Raw genomic sequence first — 27,694 nt, 5'->3', positions numbered from 1 at the left:
TCATACACAGTACGTGTGGAGGTGTTTTACTAAATCAGACCTGAAAAGAGTGAAATGATACAGAAAATAACAGATTTCAAATCTTATACAAGAGAGTTCTATACAAGGGTGGTTCAAAGGAACTCCAGATGTTTGTAAAGTGAGACCCTGCAGTTCAGTTTATGACACCCACAAACCGTGAACTCAAACGAAACAAGATTGGGGTTTCTTATTTTTTTCATACAGTAGAAGCAAAAAACCACATTAAATATCAATATCTGAGTCAGAAATCCAGGCCAAAGCTTCCGGTGTAACAGTGTGGATATGGTGTAGGCTGCCTGTGAATCTCCTCTGAGGACAGTGTTTGACCATGTTCTCCAGGGTCTGTTCAGGAGCTCCACAGTCCCATGATGGAGATGCTTTAATCTTCCAGCTATGGAGAAGGTGGCAGCAGTCACCATGACTGGGTCTGAGGCTGTTCTCCGGTGGATGGTGACAGCGTTCTCGCGGCTCACCCTGTTCCGTCATCTTAGATCACAACTAACATCATCTGAAAGGACACTGAACTTGTTAAATCAACCTCCTGGTGAGAGCAGCAAATCAAGCAAATGAAAGAGTCCTCTTCAGGACCATAAAAAACTAAATGTAGGGCCAACCACCTGAATCTGTCAACTTAGCATCGAAGGCATCTTTCACACAAAATGTCAATATCTCCAAAGGTTACCCTGCCAACACCTCTCCACCTCGCTACCTCACTTTCCTCCTTTATGACACTCATTAAAAACCTATCTCTCTGACTAAGCTTTTGGTCATCTGACCTAATATCTCCTTATGTGGATCTGTGTCAGAGTTTATTTATAATGCTCCTGTGAAGCACCTTGGGATGTTTTGTTCTGTTAAAGGCACTATATAATCATAGAACCACAGAAAACTTACAGCACAGGAGGCCATTCTGCCCATCATGTCTGCGCCAGCTGAAAAATCTAGCCGCCCAATCTAATGCCACCTTCCAGCACCTGGTCTGTAGCCTTGCAGGTTACAGCATTTCAATAGACCCTCCCAATAGACCAGACCTGTTACATCAAACAAAGCATCAAAGGCTGCACTGAGCTGAAGCAGACCTAGTATTGCTGGCGTTTTCACCACAATACACGTAGGAGGGTGAACAATCTCCAATGTTTACAAACCACCACTCGTACAGTGACGTGACCCACTGTTCCCTCCTCATCAACATCCATCAATACATCTCGGAGACTTTAATATCCACCACACAATGTGGGGCAACGTAGATGTCAACGATAATGGAGAAGAAATTGTACAGCGGGCTTCACTAGAGAATAAATTCTCCTTTTTGATGCCAAGGGTTGATGTCCATTCCATTCCTCAAGTTGGCAGAGAGAATATAAGCCAGATCTATGTTTCCTCTCCAAAGATAGCAAAGGAATCCCGATCATCTGCTCCAGAACTGTTCCTGACAAATTCCCCAACAGTTAACACAGGCCCTCGATCATCACCATTGGCATTGAAACTCCTGTCATTACATCAATACCAGAACCACGATGGAATTTCAAAAAAGAAGACTGGGAAACCTTCCAAAAGGCAATGACACCAACATCAGGTAGATTCCAGCAACTATCAATGTCTTCAACAGATTTCTAGGAATGATGAAAGCTTGGGGTTTGATATGGTAGAAGGTGAATTAGAGGACAACTGAAATCACAGAGTAAGAAAACGTCCAAAAATGGAACAGTCAGTAACAGAACATCAATTAATCTTCTCTTATCATGGAGAAAACAAATACTCCACATACTGTGGCAGGAATTTTACATGCCCCGCAGGAGTGGGCTGGAGGTGGGGTAGGGGGAGGGTGTAAAATTGAGTGGGAGGCAAGGAGGGGGGAGGGTTGCCGTTCCCATTGCCTTCCCACCCCCGTGGCGGCAGGGAGAAATGGCCCCGTGCACCCCAGGCCAATTAACCGCCACTTAAGAGCCTCCTCCTGCTGCTCCTGCAGCCGGCTCAGGACCCCCAGGAGGCTGCTCAGTAAATCCTGGTGGACTCCTTGCGGGCGGGGGGGGAAGGAAAATTCTGATCAGGCACCCTGTGCCCCACCGGAGGGCTACCCCACGGCCTAACTGCCCCCAATGCAGCACATCCCCCGCCCCACCTGCTACAACTGACCCCACTTGCCTCACTGGGTCCCGGCTGATTGTCCCCAGCGAGGCCCCACACACTTACCTTCATTCCAGGGCCTCCTTCATTGCTGCTCCTCTCCCCGCATGCAGTCCCAGCAGTGGCCACTGCTCCCAGTGGTGCTGCTGGGACTAAGAGCCGCCGGTCCACTGATCGGGCGGCAGCTCTTGAAGATGGGACTTCCTGCCTCAGAGGGGCGGAAGTCCCGCCCGAGGCTAATTAAGGGGCTGGGCCACGTAAAATGGAGAGGCGGTGGTGTAGTGGTAATGTCACTAGACTAATAATCCAGAGCTCAGGCTAATGCTCTGGGGGCATGTGTTCGAATCCCACCACGGCAGATGCTGAAATTTGAATACAATTAATAAATCTGGAATTAAAAGGTAGTCTAATGGCGACCAAGAAATCATTGTCAATTGTTGTAAAAACCCATCTGGTTCGCTAATGTCCCCAAGGGACGGAAATCTGCCGTCCTTACCTGGTCTGGCCTACATGTAACTCCAGACCCACAGCAATGTGGTTGACTCTTAACTGCCCTCTAAAATGGCCTAGCAAGCCACTCAGTTCAAGGGCAATTAGGGATGGGCAATAAATGCCCATATCTCACAAAAGCTAATAAAAAAAATCACTGTGAGGCTCCCAGGCCCAGCGGAGGCGGGCTTGCCACCAACTGTTTGGCCAGTGGGCGGGGCCTCCAGCCCAATGTAAAATTCTGGTCATTATGTTCCAAATAAAGCTCCTTTACTCAATATTTCTGCAGAATATCAATGCCCAGCCCAGTTTTAGGGCTTATTAACATCAGCAGAAATAAACTCCAATTGTTAGAATAAACATAGTTCAGTTCTGCGTGAGATTAACAACAGCAATAACAGCAGAATCCAATCCCTGCAGTCACTTGTGAACTCGCTGGTGTCTCAGCAGATTGTTTGACTCAGCAAATCCCTTCCCACACTCGGAGCAGGTGAATGGCCTCTCCCCAGTGTGAACTCGCTGATGCCTCAGCAGGGTGGATGAACGGGTGAAACCCTTCCCACACTCTGAGCAGGTGAACTGCCTCTCCCCAGAGTGATTACGTTGGTGTGTCTCCAGATGCTTTCTGCTCTTAAAGCTCTTCTCACAGTCAGAACATTGAAACGGTCTCTTATCAGTGTGAACAAGTTGGTGTGCAGTGAGATGGGATAAACAAGTGAATCCCTTCCCACACACGGGGCAGGTGAACGGCCTCTCTCCAGTGTGAATGCGCCGGTGTACAGTGAGGTCACCTGATCGCTTGAACCCAGCCCCGCAGTGAGAGCACCTGAACGGTCTCTCGTCAGTGTGAACACGTCGATGGACCCGCAGTTCCTCGGTACTTTTAAAGCACTTCCCGCAGTCTGGACATTTAAAAGGTCTTTCGTCAGTGTGAACCAGCTGGTGTTTCTGCAGGTTGGATGACAGAGTAAATCCCTTCCCACACTCGGAGCAGGTGAATGGTCTCTCTCCAGTGTGAATACGCTCATGTACCACAAGGTGGTATGATGCCCCGAACCTCTTCCCACAGTGAGAGCAGCTGAACGGTGTGGAACCAGTGTGAATGCGCTGGTGCTCCCTCAGTGAACGTGGACTTTTAAAGCTTTTTTCACAGTCGGAGCATTTAAATTCTCTCACGTCAGTGTGAACTCGCTGGTGTCTCTGCAGGGCAGAGAAATCAGTACTTCCTTTACCACACACCGAGCAGGTGAATGGCCTCTCACCAGTGTGAATGCGTTGGTGTATCAGCAGAGCAGATGACTGAGTGAATCCCTTCCCACATACGGAGCAGGTGAACAGCCTCTCCTTGCTGTGAACTCGCTGGTGTGTCAGCAAGCCAGATAACTGAGTGAATCCCTTTCCACACTCAGAGCAGGTGAACGGCCTCTCCCCAGTGTGAGTGCGTCGATGACTTTCCAGCTCAACTGGATAATTAAATCCCTTCCCACAGTCCCCACATTTATATGGCTTCTCCCCTGTGTGAATGCGCTTGTGTCTCGACAGGCCAGATGATCGGCTGAAGCCTCGTCCACACACAGGACACTTGTACTGTTTCTCCCCACTGTCATCGGTGCTTTTTGTTTCCATGTTCAAAGGATATTCAGGTACTGACGAATCGAGTGGCTGTGTCAGATCTTGACCTGATGGTTGGTTTGAGTTTGTCTGTAAATCCTCCCCTTCGGATACTCTAAAATAAATTTAAAACAGGAAAAAGGAGACGTGAGAGCGAGCCCACAAAAACACAAAGGCAGCTTATCAAACTGAGCAGCTGCAACTCAACCAGAATTCTGACAGAAGATTCAAACACCTGGGAAGACAAGAGCAGCAGGCTCTTGGGAAAACCATCATCTCCATATCACACACCATCCTGAGTTGGACATCTATCACCGTTCCTTCATTGTTGCTGGGTTAAGAACCTCTAAATCCTTGCATTGTGGGTGTATCTTCACCACACAGACTGCAGTGGTTCAGGATGAAGACCCACCATCACCTTCTCAAAGAGCAACTGGAGAGTAGGAATATACACACGGGAATTGATGATAATAAGATCACCTCTCATTGTTCTAAACTCCAAAGAGTGTAGGCCCAACCTTTCCTCATAAGACACCCCACTGAACCTTCTCTAAACTGCCTGCAATGAAAGTATATCCCTCCCCAAATAAGGCAGCCAACACTGTACACACTACTCAAGGTGTGGCCTCACCAATGCCCTGCACAGTTGCAGCAAGACTGCCTGACTTTAATACTCCATTGCCCTTGCAATAAAGGCCAACATTTCATTTGCCTTCCTAACTACGTGCTGTACCTGCATGCTAATTTTGTGTGATTCATGTACAAAGTCACCCTGATCCCTCCGTACTGCAGCATTTTGTAGTTTCTCTCCATTTAAATAATATTCTGCTTTTCTGTTCTTCCTACCAAAATGGACCACCTCACATTTTCCCACATTGTACCCCATCTACCACAGTGCTGTTAGGAAGGGAGTTCCAGGATTTTGACCCAGCGACAGTGAAGGAATGGCAATATAGTTCCACGTCAGGACGGTGTGTGGTTTGGAGGGGGACTTGCAGGTGTTCCCATGCATCTGCTGCCTTTGTCCTTCTCTGTGATAGAGGTTGCGGGTTTGGAAAGTGCTGTCAAAGGAGCCTTGTTGAGTTACTGCAGCTTTCAGATGGTACACACTGCTGCCACTGTGTATCGGTGATGGAGAGACAAAAGCAGGGAATTTACACAGAACAAAGAACAGTACAGCACAGGAACAGGCCATTCGGCCCTCCAAGCCTGCGCCGATCTTGATGCCTGTCTAAACTAAAACCTTCTGCACTTCCGGGGACCGTATTCCTCTATTCCCATCCTATTCATGTATTTGTCAAGATGTCTCTTAAACGTCGCTATCACCATCTGGTGCTTCCACCACCTCCCCCGGCAGCATTTCCAGGCACTCACCACCCTCTGTGTAAATAACTTGCCTCGCACATCCCCTCTAAACTTTGCCCCTCGCACCTTAATCCTATGTCCCCTAGTAACTGACTCTTCCACCCTGGGAAAAAGCTTCTGACTATCCACTCTGTCCATGCCGCTCATAACTTTGTAAACCGCTATCATGTCGCCCCTCCACCTCTGTCGTTCCAGTGAAAACAATCCGAGTTTATCCAACCTCTCTAGCGAATACCCTCCAGACCAGGCAACATCCTGGTAAACCTTTTCTGTACCCTCTGCAAAGCCTCCACATCTTTCTGGTAGTGTGGCGACCAGAATTGTACGAAATATTCCAAGTGTGGCCTAACTGAGGTTCTGTACAGCTGCAACATGACTAGCTAATTATTATACTCGATGCCCCGACCGTATGCCTTCTTGACTACCTTATCCACCTGCATTGCCACTTTCAGTGACCTGTGGACCTGTACGCCCGGATCTCTCTGCCTGTCAATACTCCTAAGGGTCCTGCCATTTACTGTATACTTCCCACCTATATTAGACCTTCCAAAATGCATTACCTCACATTTGTCCGGATTAAACTCCATCTGCCATTTCTCCGCCCAAGTCTCCAACCGATCTATATCCTGCTGTATCCTCTGACAATCCTCATCACTATCCGCAACTCCACCAACCTTTGTGTTGTCCGCAAACTTATTAATCAAACCAGCTGCATTTTCATCCAAATCATTTATATATACTACAAACAGCAAAGATCCCACCACTGATCCCTGCAGAACACCACTAGTCACATCCCTCCATTCAGAAAAGCACCCTTCCACTGCTACCCTCTGTCTTCTATGACCGAGCCAGTTCTGCATCCATTTTGCCAGCTCACCTCTGATCCCGTGTGACTTCACCTTTTGTACCAGTCTGCCATGAGGGACCTTGTCAAAGGCTTTACTGAAGTCCATGTAGACAACATCCACTGCCCTTCCTTCATAAATCATCTTCGTCACTTCCTCAAAAAACCCGATCAAGTTAGTGAGACACAACCTCCCCTTCACAAACCCATGCTGCCTCTCGCCAATAAGTTCATTTGTTTCCAAATGGGAGTAAATCCTGCCCCGAAGAATCCTCTCCAATAATTTTCCTACCATTGACGTAAGGCTCACCGGCCTGTAATTTCCCGGATTATCCTTGCTACCCTTCTTAAACAAAGGAACAACATTGGCTATTCTCCAGTCCTCTGGGACCTCACCTGTAGCCACTGAGGATACAAAGATTTCTGTCAAGGCCCCAGCAATTTTCTCCCTTGCCTCCCTCAGTATTCTGGGGTAGATCCCATCAGTCCCTGGAGAGTTATCTACCTTAATGTTTTTCAAGACGCCCAACACCTCCTCCTTTTTGATATCAACATGACCCAGACTATCTACACTCCCTTCCCTAGACTCATCATCCACCAAGTCCTTCTCTTTGGTGAATACTGATGCAAAGTACTCATTTAGTACCTCGCCCATTTCCTCTGGCTCCACGCATAGATTCCCTCCTCTGTCCTTGAGTGGGCCAACCCTTTCCCTGGTTACCCTCTTGCACTTTATCTACGTATAAAAAGCCTTGGGATTCTCCTTAATCCTGTTTGCCAATGACTTTTCATGACCCCTTTTAGCCATCCTGACTCCTTGCTTAAGTTCCTTCCCACTTTCTTGATAGTCCTCAAGGGCTTCATCTGTTCCCAGCCTTCTAGCCCTTACGAATGCGTCTTCTAACTGGGCTCACAATATCCCTCGTTATCCAAGGTTCCCATAACTTGCCATACTTATCCTTCATCCTCACAGGAACATGCCGGTCCTAGATTCGTATCAACTGACGTTTGAAAGACTCCCACATGTCAGATGTTGATTTACCCTCAAACAGCCGCCCCCAATCTAAATTCTTCAGAACCTTTATAAAACTCTGGTTAGGCCACAATAGAGTACTGTGTCCATTTCTGTCACCAAATTTTAGGAAGGATGTGAAGGTCCTTGAGAGGGTGCAAAGGAGATTTACCAGGGATGAGGGAATTTAGCTACAAGATTTGTTTGGAGAAGCTGGGGTTGTTCTCTGTAGAGCAAAGGTGTTTGAGGGAAGATCTGATAGAGATGTATAACAATGACAGGTTTAGAAAAGGTAGACAAAAAAAAATTGTTTAGCTGATGGTATCAGGACTAGGGGACATAGAATTAAAGTTTTGAGCAGAAGATACTGGGGAAAGGTGAAGAACTTTTGACGTAGCAAGTTGTAATAACCTGAAATTCTCTGCCTTCAAGGGTGGGGGAAGTGGAGATCATCAATCATTTCAAAAGGGAATTCAATAGGCACTTGAGGGAAATAAACTTTCGAAAGTTCCCATTGAATTTTCTTCCACTGCTTTTTGAAGTTGTCTTCTCAAGATCACTGCTCACTGGATAATGTTTTCCCTCATATTGGCTCTGGTTCTTTTGTCAATGACCTGAAATCTCTGTCATCTACTTACCGACCCTTCTACCACCGGAAACCGTTTCTCCTTACAAAGAGGGTTGTGGGGTTGGAGGAGTTCACAGAGATGGGGAGGGGTGAGGCCATAGAGGGAATTTTAAAGGATAAGAATTTTAAAGGCTGAAGCCAATACAGAATGTGCCTCACTACTAACAAAAAGGATGTTTATTTACCTAATAAATGTGCAGAAAGGTGAGAGTTTGTCCCTCTAAATATCACAAATAGATTGATAACGAGGGTGAAATCGATCTGTGTATTTTGACCAAACAGCGATATGGAAATAGGGAAATAATGACCCTTAAACACCTGGTCCACTTGGCACTGAAATGTCTGAGACTCAGAATAGGAATTCCAGGAAAACAAAATAGTGACAAATGTTAAAGTGTTTTGTTGATAAAAGAAACAACTGATTTCACTTTGAAAGGATAAATAGTTTGCCAGGAGTTCACACTGACTCACCTGACTGACAGCCTCAGGTTGCAGCCCTCAAAAGCCGCGATTGCTTCCAGAAGCCGCTGCTCCCTTGGTCCTCCGGCCTCTGAGCTTCTTCCTGTTGCTTCCCTGGACAATCAATCAGCTCTCGGTAACATGACCCTGTCAGAGAGAGTTCAGGGGCTCAGAGGAAGAAAACAAATGAGGCCATGAATCTGAGTTGGGAGAAACAGGATTGAATTGACGTGCAGAGAGGGCCCCGGGAAGGTGTAACACCTCCCCCATCCTACCCGCCGCTTCCCGGTTTCTCATCCCGGTTTCTTCCGACTTCAACTCGCAACAAAGGACAAGGCCGCCCAGAATGCCCCGCGCCTGGCCCTAGGGAGCATGCGCACTCAGCGCATAGGGAAATCAGTGCGTTGCACAGAGCGATATCTGGGACGCAGAGAATTGTGGGAACCTCGGCCGCCATTAATCAGAGCCTGTCTGTGTGTTTTATTGCAAGCTGACGGAACGTCAGCGACCTGAAATATTAACTCTGTTTCTCTCTCCACAGATGCTGTCTGATCTGCTGAATATTCCCAGCATTTTCTCTTTTTCATTTCAGATTTCCAGCATCCGCACTATTTTGCTTTCGTTTGATTGCAGACATTGCTCACAGAATTGAGCCGAAGAACAGAGATGGTCCAATTAAGAGCCGATTTGTATCAGGGTGGATGTTGGATGGTAAAGTCAGTCCTCCTGTGCAGGTGTTGTTTTTTGCATCAGTTTGAGTTGGAGTGGGGATGGAGGGGAAGCTGCTGGTTTAACGCGAGTATTTTTGCCAATGTGAGCCTGTTAAAGGAGGTACATTCTAGGGGAGAATAGGTTACTTAACAAAGCGCATTATTTTAGGAGGAAGTATTTATGTTGAGCCTTTTACTCTATTTTACATATACTGAATTTTTTCCATTCTTTCTTGGGATATGGGCATCATCAGCAAGACCTACATATGACACCAATCCCCAGTTGCCTGTTGAGAAGGAGAGGATGGCGTTTCTTCTTGAATCGCTGCAGTACGAGTGACAATATATCTCCAAGTCAGGATGGTACAGTGGGAACAGAACTTCAGCCTGGACACAGCCCAAGAGCGTGATGACCATACACATCTTGTCCCATTTGGATAAAATCAAACTCAGTGTTTATTCTCCATCCAGTTACCTGACATTTTCATTGATCAGTTTTCACTGATTTCTGGTCTCACAGATATTCTGCTTCCTTCCTCATTTCCAATTAATCAATTTAAGATTTATTTCTCCCCATTTATCCAGAACATCATCTGGACCCAATTGGCGTCCCAGCCCCACCCCTTTCAAAAATGTTTTACCGTTACTTCATCTCCCATAGAGCAGTCAATGTAAAGGGTGGGGTGGTTTTGCCTGGTGGTGTTGAGATGGGCAGCACCATCATCTCCACTGCGTGTAGCAGGGAGCAAGCTAAGATTTGTTGGAAGTTCTGGAGAAACTGGTCGTGAGTCTGATGAGTAACAATGGGGAATGGGACCCCGGTGGGGGGCACAATCTTCATTTGCCAACCTGTCATGAGCTGCAATGGGCTGTGACCGGGAGTGTGAACGGGAGTGACGCGAATGGCCATTAAGACATCAGGCAAGGCAGTGACCCAGTCACTGGCCTTGACCAGATCATCAGCTTTTTTCAGTGCTGTTTCTATAGAGTGATTAAAGAGCTCGACCATCCCACTAGATTCTGGGTGGTCGGGATGTGGAAATATTGTTCCACACTGACAAGATGACAGAGCTGTTGTATTATTTCTGCTGTGAAATGAGAACCATTATTACTCGCTATTCTTTTCAGAAAACCCCATCTGGTAAAGATCTGTTCCCATAAGATTTTAGCTGTTTTTATTCCAGCATTTGTACAGGCTGGGAAAGCTTCAATCCACTGGTTAAACATATCAACAACTACCAGGATATACCGATCCCCTCCTTTTACTGTGGGTAGTGGGCCTAACAATCAGCCTCAAGAAAACGAACATCATGGGACAGGACGTCAGAAATGCTCCATCCATCAATATTGGCGACCACGCTCTGGAAGTGGTTCAAGAGTTCACCTACCTAGGCTCAACTATCACCAGTAACCTGTCTCTAGATGCAGAAATCAACAAGCGCATGGGAAAGGCTTCCACTGCTATGCCCAGACTAGCCAAGAGAGTGTGGGAAAATGGCGCACTGACACGGAACACAAAAGTCCGAGTGTATCAAGCCTGTGTCCTCAGTACCTTGCTCTATGGCAGCGAGGCCTGGACAATGTATGTCAACCAAGAGCGATGTCGCAATTCATTCCATCTTTGCTGCCTCCGGAGAATACTTGGCATCAGGTGGCAGGATTGTATCTCCAACACAGAAGTCCTCGAGGTGGCCAACATCCCCAGCTTATACACACTACTGAGTCAGCGGCGCTTGAGATGGCTTGGTCATATGAGCCACATGGAAGATGGCAGGATCCCCAAAGACACATTGTACAGTGAGCTCGTCACTGGTATCAGACCCACTGGCCGTCCATGTCTCCGCTTTAAAGACGTCTGCAAACGTGACATGAAGTCGCTGAATCCCCCACAAACAACATCCTGGGGATGACCATTGACCAGAAACTGAACTGGAGCAACCACATAAATACCCTGGCTGCAAGAGCAGATCAGAGGCTGGGAATTCTGTGGCGAGTAACACACCTCCTGACTCCCAAAGCCTCTCCAACATCGACAAGGCACAATGTTTAAAAATATCTTTCTTTCATGGGATGTGGACGTTGCTGGCCCGTTCCTAAATACGCCTGAACTGAGTGTCTTGCTCGGCTATCTCAGAGGGCAGTTAAGAGTCAACCACATTGCTCTGGGTCTGGAATCATATGTAGGCCAGACCAGGTAAGGACGGCTGATTTCCTTCCCGAAAAGAACATTAGTGAAGCAGACGGGTGTTTCTGACAATTGATGATAGATTCATGGCACCATTACTGAGACGAGCTTCAATTCCAGATTTTATTAATTAATTGAACTTATTAATTAATCGATAAATAACTTGCAGCTGCCATGGACAGTTTTGAACATCGGACGTAGGAACAGGAGTAGGCCATTCGGCCCTTCGAGCCCTGATCTAGTTGTGGTCTCAACTCCACAAAGGAGAAAAGTTTAGGGGGGATATGCGTGGAAAGTTCTTTACGCAGAGGGTGGTGGGTGCCTGGAACGCGTTGCCAGCGGAGGTGGTAGACGCCGGCATGATAGCGTCTTTTAAGATGTATCTAGACAGATACATGAATGGGCAGGAAGTAAAGAGATACAGACCCTTAGAAAATAGGCGACAGGTTTAGATAGAGGATTTGGATCGGCGTAGGCTTGGAGGGCTGAAGGGCCTGTTCCTGTGCTGTAATTTTCTTTGTTCTTTGTTCCACTTTCCCGTCTGCACCCTCCCCCCGCAAACCCTTGACTCCCTTGTTTATCAAAAATCTATCTAACTCAGTCTTGAATAAATTCAATGACAAAGTCTCCACTTTTTTCTGGGGAAGAGAATTCCACAGACTAACAACCCTCAGAAAAAACATTTCTCCTCATCTCCCTGTTAAAAGAACCCTTTGATAAGAGCTTCCTCCAGAGCGGAATAATAATAAAGATATATGTTTCTCTGTGTCACTCATTCTTATCTACAGAAATTTTTTAAACGGGTGTTGAGATACTGTTACACCAAGGGGGAGGCGGCCCCCAGAAATACAAAGTTTGAGAACCGCTGCTCCACAGCACCCAATGTAACCTGTATATTTCACTCTCTGCATCTCTTCCTGCGACTTTATCCTGCACCTCCCTGGCTGTTCATATCTCAGACTCTCCACATCTTTCTTTATATCTCTGTATCTCTATCTCTCGACATCCTTTATATCTCTGCCTCTCTATATTTTCTCTCTCTCCATCTCTTCCAGCCCTTCCCTCTCTGTCAATATCTCTGCCTTCTGCTCTCAGCTCCTATCACTGGTTCCTCCCTCCCTCCCTCTCTGTTTATTTCTCTCTCACTCAGATCTATCCTTCTCCCTGGATCCTGTCTCAGTGCCTCTTACTGGGGAGATTTGGACTCGGTGTTGTACAGGTGATAATGACCCGGGATCCTGCTTTCCATCTCTCCCGAGTTTTACTCGCGTTGATGAAAGTAGGAAACTGCTCCAAATACACAACAGGACAGGCAGCTCGTGAAAACTATTCAACTTTTGCTGTGTTGACTTTTCCCAGAACTTCAAACAGGACAGTGTGACAATATAAACTGTGAGTGTGTGTGTGTGGCTGTCATGTTTCTATATAAACTGTGAGTGTTTATGTTCTGAGTGCGATGTTTTGTATGTGTGTCAGTTGTAAATTTACTTTAAATTTTATAATATACATCAGGTTCTAAATATATAAATATTGATGCCGTGATAATTGTAAATGTATTGTGGGTGTAACAGTGTGCTGGTCCTGAGTAAATGTGTGTGTTATTTCTGAATGTATCGATGTTGTGTGTAAATGTATTTAGGAGTAAATGAAAAGTAAGAGAGAAATAAATAGGTCGACATTACTTTCCGAATGAAGACAGATTGAGCCGAAAAAGTGAATGAAGAACAGAGACACATGTAAATAAATCTGTAAGCAGCAGAGACACTAAATTGATTTACATCCAGCACAGAAAGAAAGTTAGGTCCAAATATATATCGATATCTTCAATTATATCCACAATGGTTGCAATGTTGAATGTTTTTGCTCACTGTTCCTTGGTTGTCTAGTGGTTAGAATCCAGCTGTTTAATTGTTGCAACCTGGGTTCGATTCCCGGCCAAATCAATCTTCTAAAGCAGTTTAATGAAGGGCAATTGTTTTCATCAGGGTTAACAAACCAACAACATCCAGTTACACACTGAAGGAAATACTTCCAAAGTAACCAGGGACCTTTCCCGTGTCAGGTGAAACTGATATCCGCGACACAACCGAAACATCTCAGCTCAGAGCAAGTGTTCAGGAAGCAGGTGAAATACAGAGTTGGCTGCAGTCACTCCGAGAAACATTTCACACTTCCAAACTACACAACGCACATTGGAAAAATATCCATTACAAAGTCATTAAACTCCCGCAGGAGCTTCTGAATTTCCTTCCCTGAATCTTTGGAATCAGATCCTTTTCATTATTATCCACTTGGATGGAATCCGGTTGCCCTCCACCTCCGGGAAACACCATTCTAATCCTGGGAATAGGGTGGGTTTCATGTTGTCTCCACCGCACATTCTCCAAAATAATGTTCCCAGGATGTGAGATTCACGGACAAATTCAACATGGTTCAGCTCTAACAAGGGAAGCTGGACAGGTATACCCAGGAACCAGCACTGCGGGGCAGGTATACTGAGGAACCAGCACTGCGGGGCAGGGATACCCAGGAACCAGCACTGCAGGGCAGGTATACCCAGGAACCAGCACTGCAGGGCAGGTATACCCAGCAAGAAGCACTGTGGGATAGGGATACCCAGGAACTAGCACTGCAGGGCAGGTATACACAGAGATTTGCACTGCTGGACAGGTATACTCAGGACCTGGACTCAGGACTACGGGACGGGGCCACCCAGGAACTAGCACCACTGGGCAGATCTACACAGTGTTACAGCCAAGAGGGGAATGGACGCTTTCCACAGTACAACTCCCACCTGACCGCAGCAAGTGTTTTTGTTATTAGATTTTTAATCTCTTTGTGTTTTATTTGTCCAGTAACCAGACTGTGACATGTGTTCCTGTAGATTAAAAAGCTGAATATTAATTATATAGGAGAGCCGGTGAGACAGTTTTGGAAAGATAAATGCATTAAAAATTTATCTTACTATGAATCAAAACAACACCAATGTGCATTTGTGAAGAAACTTTGAATGAGAAGATTAATTTATTGACTTACTTTCTCATCACTATGCTTGACACTGATTTAATGAGATACCTGGCATTTGTTTGCTTGCACAAGTAGTCAATGTTTTCCTGCACACTTGCTGTAGTAATGTGGAGTATTCCAAATAGATGTCCACCTGGCAGGAGTGATCTTGAGCGCTCTCTCTCTGTCCCTCTCTCTCCCTGTGTACCCCCCTCTCTGTGGTGGTCACCTCTCTGTGTGTTATTCCCACCCTCTGTGTTTTTATAACCCCTCTTTGTGGCGTCTTCACTCTCTGTGTCTCCCCTCTCTCTGTTCCCCCTGTTTTTGCTCTGTCCCCTTTCTCTCTCTGTCCCCCTTTATCTCTATCTGACCACCCCCCCCCCCACCCCCTCTCTCTCTCTCTGTCCCCTGTCTCTCTCTCACTCTCTCTTTCTGTTCCCTCTCTCTCTCGGTCTCCCCAGCTCTCTCTCTGCCCCTCTTCTCTCTATCCCTCTCTCTCTGTTTCTCTGACCCCTCTCTCTCTGCCACTCTCTATCATTCTGCCCCCTCTCTTTCTCTCTGCCACTGTCTCTCAGTGCCCCCTCTCTCTCTCTGTCTCTTCTCTCTCTCTGCCCCCTCTCAATCTACCCCCACTCTCTTTGCTCTTTCTCTCTGCCCCTTCTCTTTCTCTGTGCCCTCTCTCTCTCTCTCAGTTGCAGGGAGCGGGAACACTCCACACAGCAGCTTTGTGGTTGGACAGCTGACATCACTATGGACATTGGTTCCATTCTTAATGAATACTTTACATCTGTCTTCACAAAAGAGGGGATGATGCACATAAGGAGGAAGAGTGTGAAGTATTGGATGTGATAAACATAGGGAGATTGGATGTATTAATGGGATTAGCATCCTTGAAAGTTTATAGATCACCAGGGCCAGATGAAATGTACCCTAGGCTGTTAAAAGAAGCAAGAGAGGAAATAGCAAAGGGTCTAACCATCATTTTCCAGTTCTCAGTGGATACAGGTGTGGTGCCGGATGATTGGAGACTTGCTAACATTCTACCTCTGTTTAAAAAGGGAGCAAAGGATAGACCGAATAATTACAGGCCAGTCAGTCTAACCTCAGTCGTGGGCAAATTGTTGGAATCTATTCTGGAGGACTGGAGAATTGCTAATGTTGTCCCCTTGTTTAAGAAGGGTAGCAGGGATAATCCAGGTAATTATAGACCGGTGAGCCTGACGTCAGTGGTAGGGAAGCTGCTGGAGAAGATACTGAGGGATAGGATCTATTCCCATTTGGAAGAAAATGGGCTCATCAGTGATAGGCAACATGGTTTTGTGCAGGGAAGGTCATGTCTTACCAACTTAATAGAATTCTTTGAGGAAGTGACAAAGTTGATTGATGAGGGAAGGGCTGTCGATGTCATATACATGGACTTCAGTAAGGCGTTTGATAAGGTTCCCCATGGCAGGCTGATGGAGAAAGTGAAGGCGCTTGGGGTCCAAGGTGTACTAGCTAGATGGATAAAGAACTGGCTGGGCAACAGGAGACAGAGAGTAGCAGTAGAAGGGAGTTTCTCAAAATGGAGACGTGTGACCAGTGGTGTTCCACAGGGATCCGTGCTGGGACCACTGTTGTTTGTGATATACATTAATGATTTGGAGGAAAGTATAGGTGGACTGATTAGCAAATTTGCAGACGACACTAAGATTGGTGGAGTAGCAGATAGTGAAGGGGACTGTCAGAGAATACAGCAGAATATAGATAGATTGGAGAGTTGGGCAGAGAAATGGCAGATGGAGTTCAATCAGGGCAAATGCGAGGTGATGCATTTTGGAAGATCCAATTCAAGAGTGAACTATACAGTAAATGGAAAAGTCCTGGGGAAAATTGATGTCCAGAGAGATTTGGGTGTTCAGGTCCACTGTTCCCTGAAGGTGGCAACGCAGGTAAATAGAGTGGTCAAGAAGGCATACGGCATGCTTTCCTTCATCGGACGGGGCATTGAGTACAAGAGTTGGCAGGTCATGTTACAGTTGTATAGGACTTTGGTTCGGCCACATTTGGAATACTGCGTACAGTTCTGGTCGCCACATTATCAAAAGGATGTGGATGCTTTGGAGAGGGTGCAGAGGAGGTTCACCAGGATGTTGCCTGGTATGGAGGGCGCTAGCTATGAAGAGAGGTTGAGCAGATTAGGATTATTTTCATTAGAAAGACGGAGGTTGAGGGGGGACCTGATTGAGGTGTACAAAATCATGAGAGGTATAGACAGGGTGGATAGCAAGAGGCTTTTTCCCCAGAGTGGGGGTTTCAATTACTAGAGGACACGAGTTCAAAGTGAAAGGGGAAAAGTTTAGGGGGGATATGCGTGGAAAGTTCTTTACGCAGAGGGTGGTGGGCACCTGGAACGCATTGCCAGCGGAGGTGGTAGATGCGGGCACGATGGAGTCTTTTAAGATGTATCTAGACAGATACATGAATGGGCAGGAAGAAAAGAGATACAGAACCTTAGAAAATAGGCGACATGTTTAGAGAGAGGATCTGGATCGGCGCAGGCTTGGAGGGCCGAAGGGCCTGTTCCTGTGCTGTAATTATCTTTGTTCTTTGTATTCTGAGAGACAGGATAAACTGTCACATAGAAAGGCACAGATTGATCAAGATTTGTTTGATCGACTTGATTGAATTATTTTGAAGAAGCAACAAGGAAAATATATGAGGGTAGTGCATTTGATGTGGCCTACATGGATTTTAGCAAGGCTTTTGACGAGGTCCCACATCACAGACTGGTGAACAAAATAAAATCCCATGGGATCCAGGGAAATGCAGCAAGGTGGATACAAAATTGACCCAGTGGGAGGAAACAAAGGGTAATTATTGACGGCTGTTTTAGTGACTGGAGGGCTGTTTCCTGTGGAGTTCTGCAGGGCTCAGTACTGGGTTCCCTGCTTTTTGTGGTGTATATTAATGATTTGGACATAAATGTCGGGGGCATGATCAAGAAGTTTGCAGATGACACAAAGATTGGCCGTGTGGTAGATAGCGAGGAGGATAGCTGTCGGCTGCAGGAAGATATTGATGGTCTGGTCAGATGGGCAGAAAAGTGGCAAATGGAATTCAACTTGGAGAAGTGTGAGGTGATGCATCTGGGCAGGTCAAACAAGGCAAAGGAATACACGATTAATGGGAAAATACTGAGAAGTGTAGAGGAAGTGAGGGATCTTGGAATGAATGTCCACAAATCCCTGAACATAGCAGGACAGGTCGATAGGGTGATTGAGAAAGCATACGGGATCCTTTCCATTATTAACTGTGGTATAGAATATAAGAGCAGGAAGGTTATGCTGGAACTGTATCAATCATTGTTTAGGCCACAACTTGAGTACTGTATGCAGTTCTGGTCACCTCATTACAGAAAGGATGTAATTGCACTAGAGAGGGTACAGAGGAGATTATGAGGATGTTGCCAGGACTGGGGAAATGCAGCTATGAGGAAATATTGGATCGGCTGAAGTTGTTCTCCTTGGAACAGAGAAGGCTGAGGGGAGATCTGATTGAAATGTACAACATTTTGAAGGTCCTGGATAGAGTGGAGGTGAAGGGTCTATTAGCAGAGAGGTCAGCGACGAGGGGGCATAGATTTAAAGTGATTAGGGGAAAATTTAGAGGGGAGATGGGAAAAACCTTTTCACCCAGAGGGTGCTGATGGTTTGGAACTCACTGCCTGAAAGGGAGTCTGGATATGCACCTCAAGCGCTGTAATCTGCAGGGCTACGGACCAAATGCTGGAAGGTGGAATTAGAATAGGTGGATCGTTTTTTGGCCAGCACAAACACGATGGGCCAAGTGGCCTCTTTCTGTGCCTTAAACTTTCTATGATTCTATTTGCCAACGTCCAATCTGATGGTAATGTTGCCGAATCTGAGGAATTTTGGAAAATCACAGCTAGTTCATCCACTATCTCTCCAGCTATTTCTTTTGGAGCCCTAGGTTGTAGGACATCAGGTCCTGGAGATTTGTCAGATATTCCTTAAGTTTCTCCAATTCTTTTTCTATACTAACATTAGCGAGAGGCAGCATGGTTTTGTGAAGGGAGGTCATGTCTCACTAATTTGATTGAGTTTTTTGAGGAAGTGACAAAGATGATTGATGAAGGAAGGGCAGTGGATGTTATCTATATGGACTTCAGTAAAGCCTTTGACAAGGTCCCTCATGGCAGACTGGTACAAAAGGTGAAGTCACACTGGATCAGAGGTGAGCTGGCAAGATGGATACAGAACTGGCTCAGTCACAGAAGACAGAGGGTAACAGTGGATGGGTGTTTTTCTGAATGGAGGGATGTGACTAGTGGTGTTCCGCAGGGATCAGTGCTGGGACCTTTGCTGTTTGTAGTATATATAAATGATTTGGAGGAAAATGAATCTGGTCTGATTAGTAGGTTTGCAGATGACACAAAGGTTGGTGGAGTTGCGGATAGTTTAGTTTAGAGATACAGCACTGAAACAGGCCCTTCGGCCCACCTAGTCTGTGCCGACCATCAACCACCCATTTATACACAGTTCATTCTGACCGTTGGGGCTTGTTTTTGCTGATGTTAATAACACCTGTAAGCGGGCTGGAGTTTAACATTCTGGAATTTAGCTGATTGTGTTCTTGGACCTGCAGTGTCACTTTAAGAACCGCTGTCTGTGATCTTTACTTAATGCAGGGACTCGCATCAGCAATTAGTATTGAATACAATTATAAACTTTTATTTCACTCCTACATCTGTATGATTGATATAAATGAGACTTTGGAATTCTCTTCCTCAAAAGGCAATGGAAGCAGAGACTTTGTATATTTTTAAGGCAAAGGTAGATAGCTTCTTGATAAACAAGGGGGTGGAAGGTTATCAGGGGTAGGTGGAAATGTGGAGTAACCAGTTCAGCCATGAACTTATTGAATAGCGCAGCAGGCTTGAGGGGTCGAGTGACCTACTCCTGTTCCTAATTCGTGTGTTCGAGACAGGAGATTGGTGTCAGTGATTGTGGGATTGGTTTATATCAGACAGGAGGAAATTGGTGTCAGTGACTGTGGGGGTTGGTTTATATCAGACAGGAGGAGATTGGTGTCAGTGACTGTGGGGTTTGTTTATATCAAACAGGAGGAGATTGGCGTCAGTGACTGTGGGGTTGGTTTATATCAGACAGTGAAGAATGGTGTCAGTGACTGTGGGTTGGTTTATATCAGACAGGAGGAGATTGGTGTCGGTGACTGTGGAGTTAGTTTATATCAGACAGGAGGAGATTGGTGTCAGTTACTGTGGGATTGGTTTATATCAGACAGGAGGAGATTGGTGTCAGTTACTGTGGGGTTTGTTTACATCAGACAGGGGGAGATTATAGCCTCGGTCTAAACATGACAAAAGAACTGAATTCCAGAGTTGAGGTGAGATGCCTTTGACATCATTATGGTTGAGCAACAAATTCTGGCCTTGGCAGCGATGCTCACATCCCAAGCAGACACTGAGGCACTGAATCCAGGGAGGATTCACACAGAGGCACCAAATCCAGGGAGGACTCACACAGAGGCACCAAATCCAGGGCAGACTTAAAGCCAGACACTAAATTCAGGAACCACTCCCACAGAGACACTATATTCACAGACCATCTCCACTGAGACATAAAATGCAGGAACCATTAAAACTGTAACACCAAATCCAGGGAGGACTCACACTGAGACACCAGATCTGGAATCAGAAAACCTATGATTGGATGTAATCAGTGCAACATCAAGTCAAATATCCTTGATGTCTTTTTCTGTGGGAAATGTAAAAGTGGGCGGCCCAGTGGTTAGCACCGCAGCCTCACAGCTCCAAGGACCTGGGTTCGATTCTGGGCACTGCCTGTGCGGAGTTTGCAAGTTCTCCCTGTGACCGTGTGGGTTTTCGCCGGGTGCTCCAGTTTCTTCCCACAGCCAAAGACTTGGAGGTTGATAGGTAAATTGGCCATTGTAAATTGCCCCTAGTGTAAGTAGGTGGTAGGGATTATGGGATTACTGCAGGGTTAGTATAAATGGGTGCCTGTTGGTTGGCACAGACTCAGTGGGCCGAAGGGCCTGTTTCAGTAACTCTCTTAAAAAAAAATCGAGATGTGAAAGAAGGGAGGAAATTGGGCTCAAGCCAGAACGAAAGTTCCTTCAATGAACAATTAACGAGGCTGTTTTGTGACTCGCCTGCGTGAGCATAAAAAACAAGAAATGAAAAAAAATGTGTCAACTGACACTGGTGTTGTTAATAATCGTTTCAAACCCTAAGCACTAATTCCTGAATTTAACATCTTATCGACTAACCCCAATCTCTAACCCCCGAACCAATAATCTCGAACCCTAATCCCTAACCACTAACCACTAGTCCCAAACGCTAACCCCTGACCCCCAGCCCCTAACTCCAACCAAGGATTATTGATAGGGGTCACTGGAGGAGCGAAAGAGCTGATAAAGGAAGAGTTTGAACCAATTCTCTTGATTAAATACTGGATGGTATGTTGGTAACAAGAGATTAAATCAACAAGATCAAAATTAGCAATAACAATTACAAAGATCAGAACATTTCAAAGGCTCTCATACACAGTATGTGTGGAGGTGTTTTACTAAATCAGACCTGAAAAGAGTGAAATGATACAGAAAATAACAGATTTCAAATCTTATACAAGAGAGTTCGACACAAGGGTGGTTCAAAGGAACTCCAGATGTTTGTAAAGTGAGACCCTGCAGTTCAGTTTATGACACCCACAAACCGTGAACTCAAACGAAACAAGATTGGGGTTTCTTATTTTTTCATACAGTCGAAGCAAAAAAACCACATTAAATATCAATATCTGAGTCAGAAATCCAGGCCAAAGCTTCCGGTGTAACAGTGTGGATATGGTGTAGGCTGCCTGTGAATCTCCTCTGAGGACTATGTTTGACCATGTTCCCCAGGGTCTGTTTAGGAGCTCCGCAGTCCCATGATGGAGATGCTTTAATCTTCCAGCTATGGAGAAGGTGGCAGCAGTCACCATGACTGGGTCTGAGGCTGATCTCCGGTGGATGGTGACAGCGTTCTCGCGGCTCACCCTGCTCCATCATCTTAGATCACAACTAACATCATCTGAAAGGACACTGAACTTGTTAAATCAACCTCCTGGTGAGAGCAGCAAATCAAGCAAATGAAAGAGTCCTCTTCAGGACCATAAAAAACTAAATGTAGGGCCAACCACCTGAATCTGTCAACTTAGCATCGAAGGCATCTCTCACACAAAATGTCAATATCTCCAAAGGTTACCCTGCCAACACCTCTCCACCTCGCTACCTCACTTTCCTCCTTTATGACACTCATTAAAAACCTATCTCTCTGACCAAGCTTTTGGTCATCTGACCTAATATCTCCTGATGTGGATCTGTGTCAGAGTTTATTTATAATGCTCCTGTGAAGCACCTTGGGATGTTTTGTTCTGTTAAAGGCACTATATAATCATAGAACCACAGAAAACCTACAGCACAGGAGGCCATTCTGCCCATCATGTCTGCGCCAGCTGAAAAATCTAGCCGCCCAATCTAATGCCACCTTCCAGCACCTGGTCTGTAGCCTTGCAGGTTACAGCATTTCGATAGACCCTCCCAATAGACCAGACCTGTTACATCAAACAAAGCATCAAAGGCTGCACTGAACTGAAGCAGACCCAGTATTGCTGGCGTTTTCACCCCAACAATACATGTAGGAGAGTGAACAACCTCCAATGTTTACAAACCACCACTCGTACAGTGACGTGACCCACTGTTCCCTCCTCGTCAACATCCATCAATCCATCTCGGAGACTTTAATATCAACCACACAATGTGGGGCAACGTAGATGTCAACGATAATGGAGAAGAAATTGTACAGTGGGCTTCACTAGAGAATAAATTCTCCTTTTTGATGCCTCGGGTTGATGTCCATTCCATTCCTCAAGTTGGCAGAGAGAATATAAGCCTCTCCAAAGATAGCAAAGGAATCCCGATCGTCGACTCCAGAACTGTTCCTGACAAATTCCCCAACAGTTAACACAGGCCCTCGATCATCACCATTGGCATTGAAACTCCTGTCATTACATCAACACCAGAAACACGATGGAATTTCAAAAAAGCAGACTGGGAAACCTTCCAAAAGGCAATGACACCAACATCAGGTAGATTCCAGTAACTATCAATGTCTTCAACAGATTTCTAGGAATGATGAAAGCTTGGGGTTTGATATGGTAGAAGGCGAATTAGAGGACAACTGAAATCACAGAGTAAGAAACCGCCCAAAAATGGAACAGTCGGTAACAGAACATCAATTAGTCTTCTCTTATCATGGAGAAAACAAATACTCCACATACTGTGGCAGGAATTTTACATGCCCCGTAGGAGGGGGCTGCAGGTGGGGTGGGGGGAGGGTGTAAAATTGAGTGGGAGCCAGGAAGGGGGGAGGGTGTACAATTGGGGAGGGGAGGGTTGCCATTCCCATTGCCTTCCCACCCCCGCGGCGGCAGGGAGAAATGGCCCCGCGCACCCCAGGCCAATTAACTGCCACTTAAGAGCCTCCTCCTGCTGCTCCTGCAGCCGGCTCACGACCCCCAGGAGGCTGCCCAGTAAATCCTGGTGGACTCCTTGCGGGCTGTGGGGGGGGGGGGGCGGGGGGGAGGGGGAAGGTTGCCCTCCTGATCAGGCACCCTGTGCCCCACTGCAGCACATCCCCCGCCCCACCTGCTACAACTGACCCCACTTGCCTCACCGGGTCCCGGCTGATTGTGCGGGGCCTCGCTGGAGACACTTACCTTCATTCCGGGGCCTCCTTCATTGCTGCTCTTCTCCCCGCATGCAGTCCCAGCAGTGGCCACTGCTCCCAGTGGTGCTGCTGGGACTAAGAGCCGCCAGTCCACTGATCGGGCGGCAGCTCTTGAAGATGGGACTTCCTGCCTCAGAGGGGCGGAAGTCCCGCCCGAGGCTAATTAAGGGCTTGGGCCACGTAAAATGGAGAGGCGGTGGTGTAGTGGTAATGTCACTAGACTAATAATCCAGAGCTCAGGCTAATGCTCTGGGGGCATGTGTTCGAATCCCACCACGGCAGATGCTGAAATTTGAATACAATTAATAAATCTGGAATTAAAAGGTAGTCTAATGGTGACCAAGAAATCATTGTCAATTGTTGTAAAAACCCATCTGGTTCGCTAATGTCCTCAAGGGACGGAAATCTGCCGTCCTTACCTGATCTGGCCTACATGTAACTCCAGACCCACAGCAATGTGGTTGACTCTTAACTGCCCTCTAAAATGGCCTAGCAAGCCACTCAGTTCAAGGGCAATTAGGGATGGGCAATAAATGCCCATATCTCACAAAAACTAATTAAAAAAATCACTGTGAGGCTCCCAGGCCCAGCGGAGGCGGGCTTGCCACCAACTGTTTGGCCAGTGGGCGGGGCCTCCAGCCCAATGTAAAATTCTGGTCATTATGTTCCAAATAAAGCTCCTTTACTCAATATTTCTGCAGAAAATCAATGCCCAGCCCAGTTTTAGGGCTTATTAACATCAGCAGAAATAAACTCCAATTGTTGGAATAAACATAGTTCAGTTCTGCGTGAGATTAACAACAGCAATAACAGCAGAATCCAATCCCTGCAGTCACTTGTGAACTCGCTGGTGTCTCAGCAGATTGTTTGACTCAGCAAATCCCATCCCACACTCGGAGCAGGTGAACGGTCTCTCCCTAGTGTGAACTCGCTGATGCCTCAGCAGGGTGGATGAACGGGTGAAACCCTTCCCACACTCTGAGCAGGTGAACTGCCTCTCCCCAGAGTGATTACGTTGGTGTGTCTCCAGATGCTTTCTGCTCTTAAAGCTCTTCTCACAGTCCGAACATTGAAACGGTCTCTTATCAGTGTGAACAAGTTGGTGTGCAGTGAGATGGGATGAACAAGTGAATCCCTTCCCACACACGGGGCAGGTGAACGGCCTCTCTCCAGTGTGAATGCGCTGGTGTACAGTGAGGTCACCTGATCGCTTGAACCCAGCCCCGCAGTGAGAGCACCTGAACGGTCTCTCGTCAGTGTGAACACGTCGATGGACCCGCAGTTCCTCGGTACTTTTAAAGCACTTCCCGCAGTCTGGACATTTAAAAGGTCTCTCGTCAGTGTGAACCAGCTGGTGTTTCTGCAGGTTGGATGACAGAGTAAATCCCTTCCCACACTCGGAGCAGGTGAATGGTCTCTCTCCAGTGTGAATACGCTCATGTACCACAAGGTGGTATGATGCCCCGAACCTCCTCCCACAGTGAGAGCAGCTGAACGGTGTGGAACCAGTGTGAATGCGCTGGTGCTCCCTCAGTGAACGTGGACTTTTAAAGCTTTTTTCACAGTCAGAGCATTTAAATTCTCTCACGTCAGTGTGAACTCGCTGGTGTCTCTGCAGGGCAGAGAAATCAGTACTTCCTTTACCACACACCGAGCAGGTGAATGGCCTCTCACCAGTGTGAATGTGCTGGTGTATCAGCAGAGCAGATGACTGAGTGAATCCCTTCCCACATACGGAGCAGATGAACAGCCTCTCCTTGCTGTGAACTCGCTGGTGTGTCAACAAGCCAGATAACTGAGTGAATCCCTTTCCACACTCAGAGCAGGTGAACGGCCTCTCCCCAGTGTGAGTGCGTCGATGACTTTCCAGCTCAACTGGATAATTAAATCCCTTCCCACAGTCCCCACATTTATATGGCTTCTCCCCTGTGTGAATGCGCTTGTGTCTCGACAGGCCAGATGATCGGCTGAAGCCTCGTCCACACACAGGACACTTGTACTGTTTCTCCCCACTGTCATCAGTGCTTTTTGTTTCCATGTTCAAAGGATATTCAGGTCCTGACGAATCGAGTGGCTGTGTCAGATCTTGACCTGATGGTTGGTTTGAGTTTGTCTGTAAATCCTCCCCTTCGGATACTCTAAAATAAATTTAAAACAGGAAAAAGGAGACGTGAGAGAGAGCCCACAAAAACACAAAGGCAGCTTATCAAACTGAGCAGCTGCAACTCAACCAGAATTCTGACAGAAGATTTAAACACCTGGGAAGACAAGAGCAGCAGGCTCTTGGGAAAACCATCATCTCCATATCACACACCATCCTGAGTTGGACATCTATCACCGTTCCTTCATTGTTGCTGGGTTAAGAACCTCTAAATCCTTGCATTGTGAGTGTATCTTCACCACACAGACTGCAGTGGTTCAGGATGAAGACCCACCATCAGCTTCTCAAAGAGCAACTGGAGAGTGGGAATATACACACGGGAATTGATGATAATAAGATCACCTCTCATTGTTCTAAACTCCAAAGAGTGTAGGCCCAACCTTTCCTCATAAGACAACCCACTGAACCTTCTCTGAACTGCCTGCAATGAAAGTATATCCCTCCCCAAATAAGGCAGCCAATACTGTACACACTACTCAAGGTGTGGTCTCACCAATGCCCTGCACAGTTGCAGCAAGACTGCCAGACTTTAATACTCCATTGCCCTTGCAATAAAGGCCAACATTTCATTTGCCTTCCTAACTACGTGCTGTACCTGCATGCTAATTTTGTGTGATTCATGTACAAAGTCACCCTGATCCCTCCGTACTGCAGCATTTTGTAGTTTCTCTCCATTTAAATAATATTCTAGGGCTTCGTCTGTTCCTAGCCTTCTAGCCTTTACAAATGCGTCTTTTGACTAGGCTCACAATATCCCTCGTTATCCAAGGTTCCCATAACTTGCCATACTTATCCTTCATCCTCACAGGAACATGCCGGTCCTAGATTCGTATCAACTGACGTTTGAAAGACTCCCACATGTCAGATGTTGATTTACCCTCAAACAGCCGCCCCCAATCTAAATTCTTCAGAACCTTTATAAAACTCTGGTTAGGCCACAATAGAGTACTGTGTCCATTTCTGTCACCAAATTTTAGGAAGGATGTGAAGGTCCTTGAGAGGATGCAAAGGAGATTTACCAGGGATGAGGGAATTTAGCGACAAGATTTGTTTGGAGAAGCTGGGGTTGTTCTCTGTAGAGCAAAGGTGTTTGAGGGAAGATCTGATAGAGATGTATAACATAATGACAGGTTTAGAAAAGGTAGACAAAGAAAAATTGTTTAGCTGATGGTATCAGGACTAGGGGACATAGAATTAAAGTTTTGAGCAGAAGATACTGGGGAAAGGTGAAGAACTTTTGACGTAGCAAGTTGTAATAACCTGAAATTCTCTGCCTTCAAGGGTGGGGGAAGTGGAGATCATCAATCATTTCAAAAGGGAATTCAATAGGCACTTGAGGGAAATAAACTTTCGAAAGTTCCCATTGAATTTTCTTCCACTGCTTTTTGAAGTTGTCTTCTCAAGATCACTGCTCACTGGATAATGTTTTCCCTCATATTGGCTCTGGTTCTTTTGTCAATGACCTGAAATCTCTGTCATCTACTTACCGACCCTTCTACCACCGGAAACCGTTTCTCCTTACAAAGAGGGTTGTGGGGTTGGAGGAGTTCACAGAGATGGGGAGGGGTGAGGCCATAGAGGGAATTTTAAAGGATAAGAATTTTAAAGGCTGAAGCCAATACAGAATGTGCCTCACTACTAACAAAAAGGATGTTTATTTAACTAATAAATGTGCAGAAAGGTGAGAGTTTGTCCCTCTAAATATCACAAATAGATTGATAACGAGGGTGAAATCGATCTGTGTATTTTGACCAAACAGCGATATGGAAATAGGGAAATAATGACCCTTAAACACCTGGTCCACTTGGCACCGAAGTGTCTGAGACTCAGAATAGGAATTCCAGGAAAACAAAATAGTGACAAATGTTAAAGTGTTTTGTTGATAAAAGAAACAACTGATTTCACTTTGAAAGGATAAATAGTTTACCAGGGGTTCACACTGACTCACCTGACTGACAGCCTCAGGTTGCAGCCCTCAAAGGCCGCGATTGCTTCCAGAAGCCGCTGCTCCCTTGGTCCTCCGGCCTCTGAGCTTCTTCCTGTTGCTTCCCAGGACAATCAATCAGCTCTCGGTAACATGACCCTGTCAGAGAGAGTTCAGGGGCTCAGAGGAAGAAAACAAATGAGGCCATGAATCTGAGTTGGGAGAAACAGGATTGAATTGACGTGCAGAGAGGGCCCCGGGAAGGTGTAACACCTCCCCCATCCTACCCGCCGCTTCCCGGTTTCTCATCCCGGTTTCTTCCGACTTCAACTCGCAACAAAGG

General features: G+C 46.3%; 1 protein-coding gene across 1 annotated transcript; it reads right to left on the bottom strand.

Moving 5' to 3' along the window:
* On the bottom strand, nt 1-27,694 carry LOC137348536 (zinc finger protein 721-like). The gene is made up of 7 exons (XM_068013840.1): nt 27,376-27,694; nt 24,103-25,404; nt 22,353-22,538; nt 9,960-10,354; nt 8,832-8,919; nt 8,569-8,670; nt 1-4,363 (listed from the first exon to the last, which is right to left on the bottom strand). Exons 2-7 carry the CDS (start codon nt 25,302-25,304, stop codon nt 3,058-3,060), a joined length of 3,279 nt encoding a protein of 1,092 aa, XP_067869941.1. The 5' UTR covers nt 25,305-25,404; nt 27,376-27,694; the 3' UTR covers nt 1-3,057.

Source organism: Heterodontus francisci, chromosome 34, assembly GCF_036365525.1.
Source record: "Heterodontus francisci isolate sHetFra1 chromosome 34, sHetFra1.hap1, whole genome shotgun sequence".
Taxonomy (NCBI): Eukaryota; Metazoa; Chordata; class Chondrichthyes; order Heterodontiformes; family Heterodontidae; genus Heterodontus; species Heterodontus francisci.
This window is presented reverse-complemented; position numbering and strand designations above follow the sequence as displayed.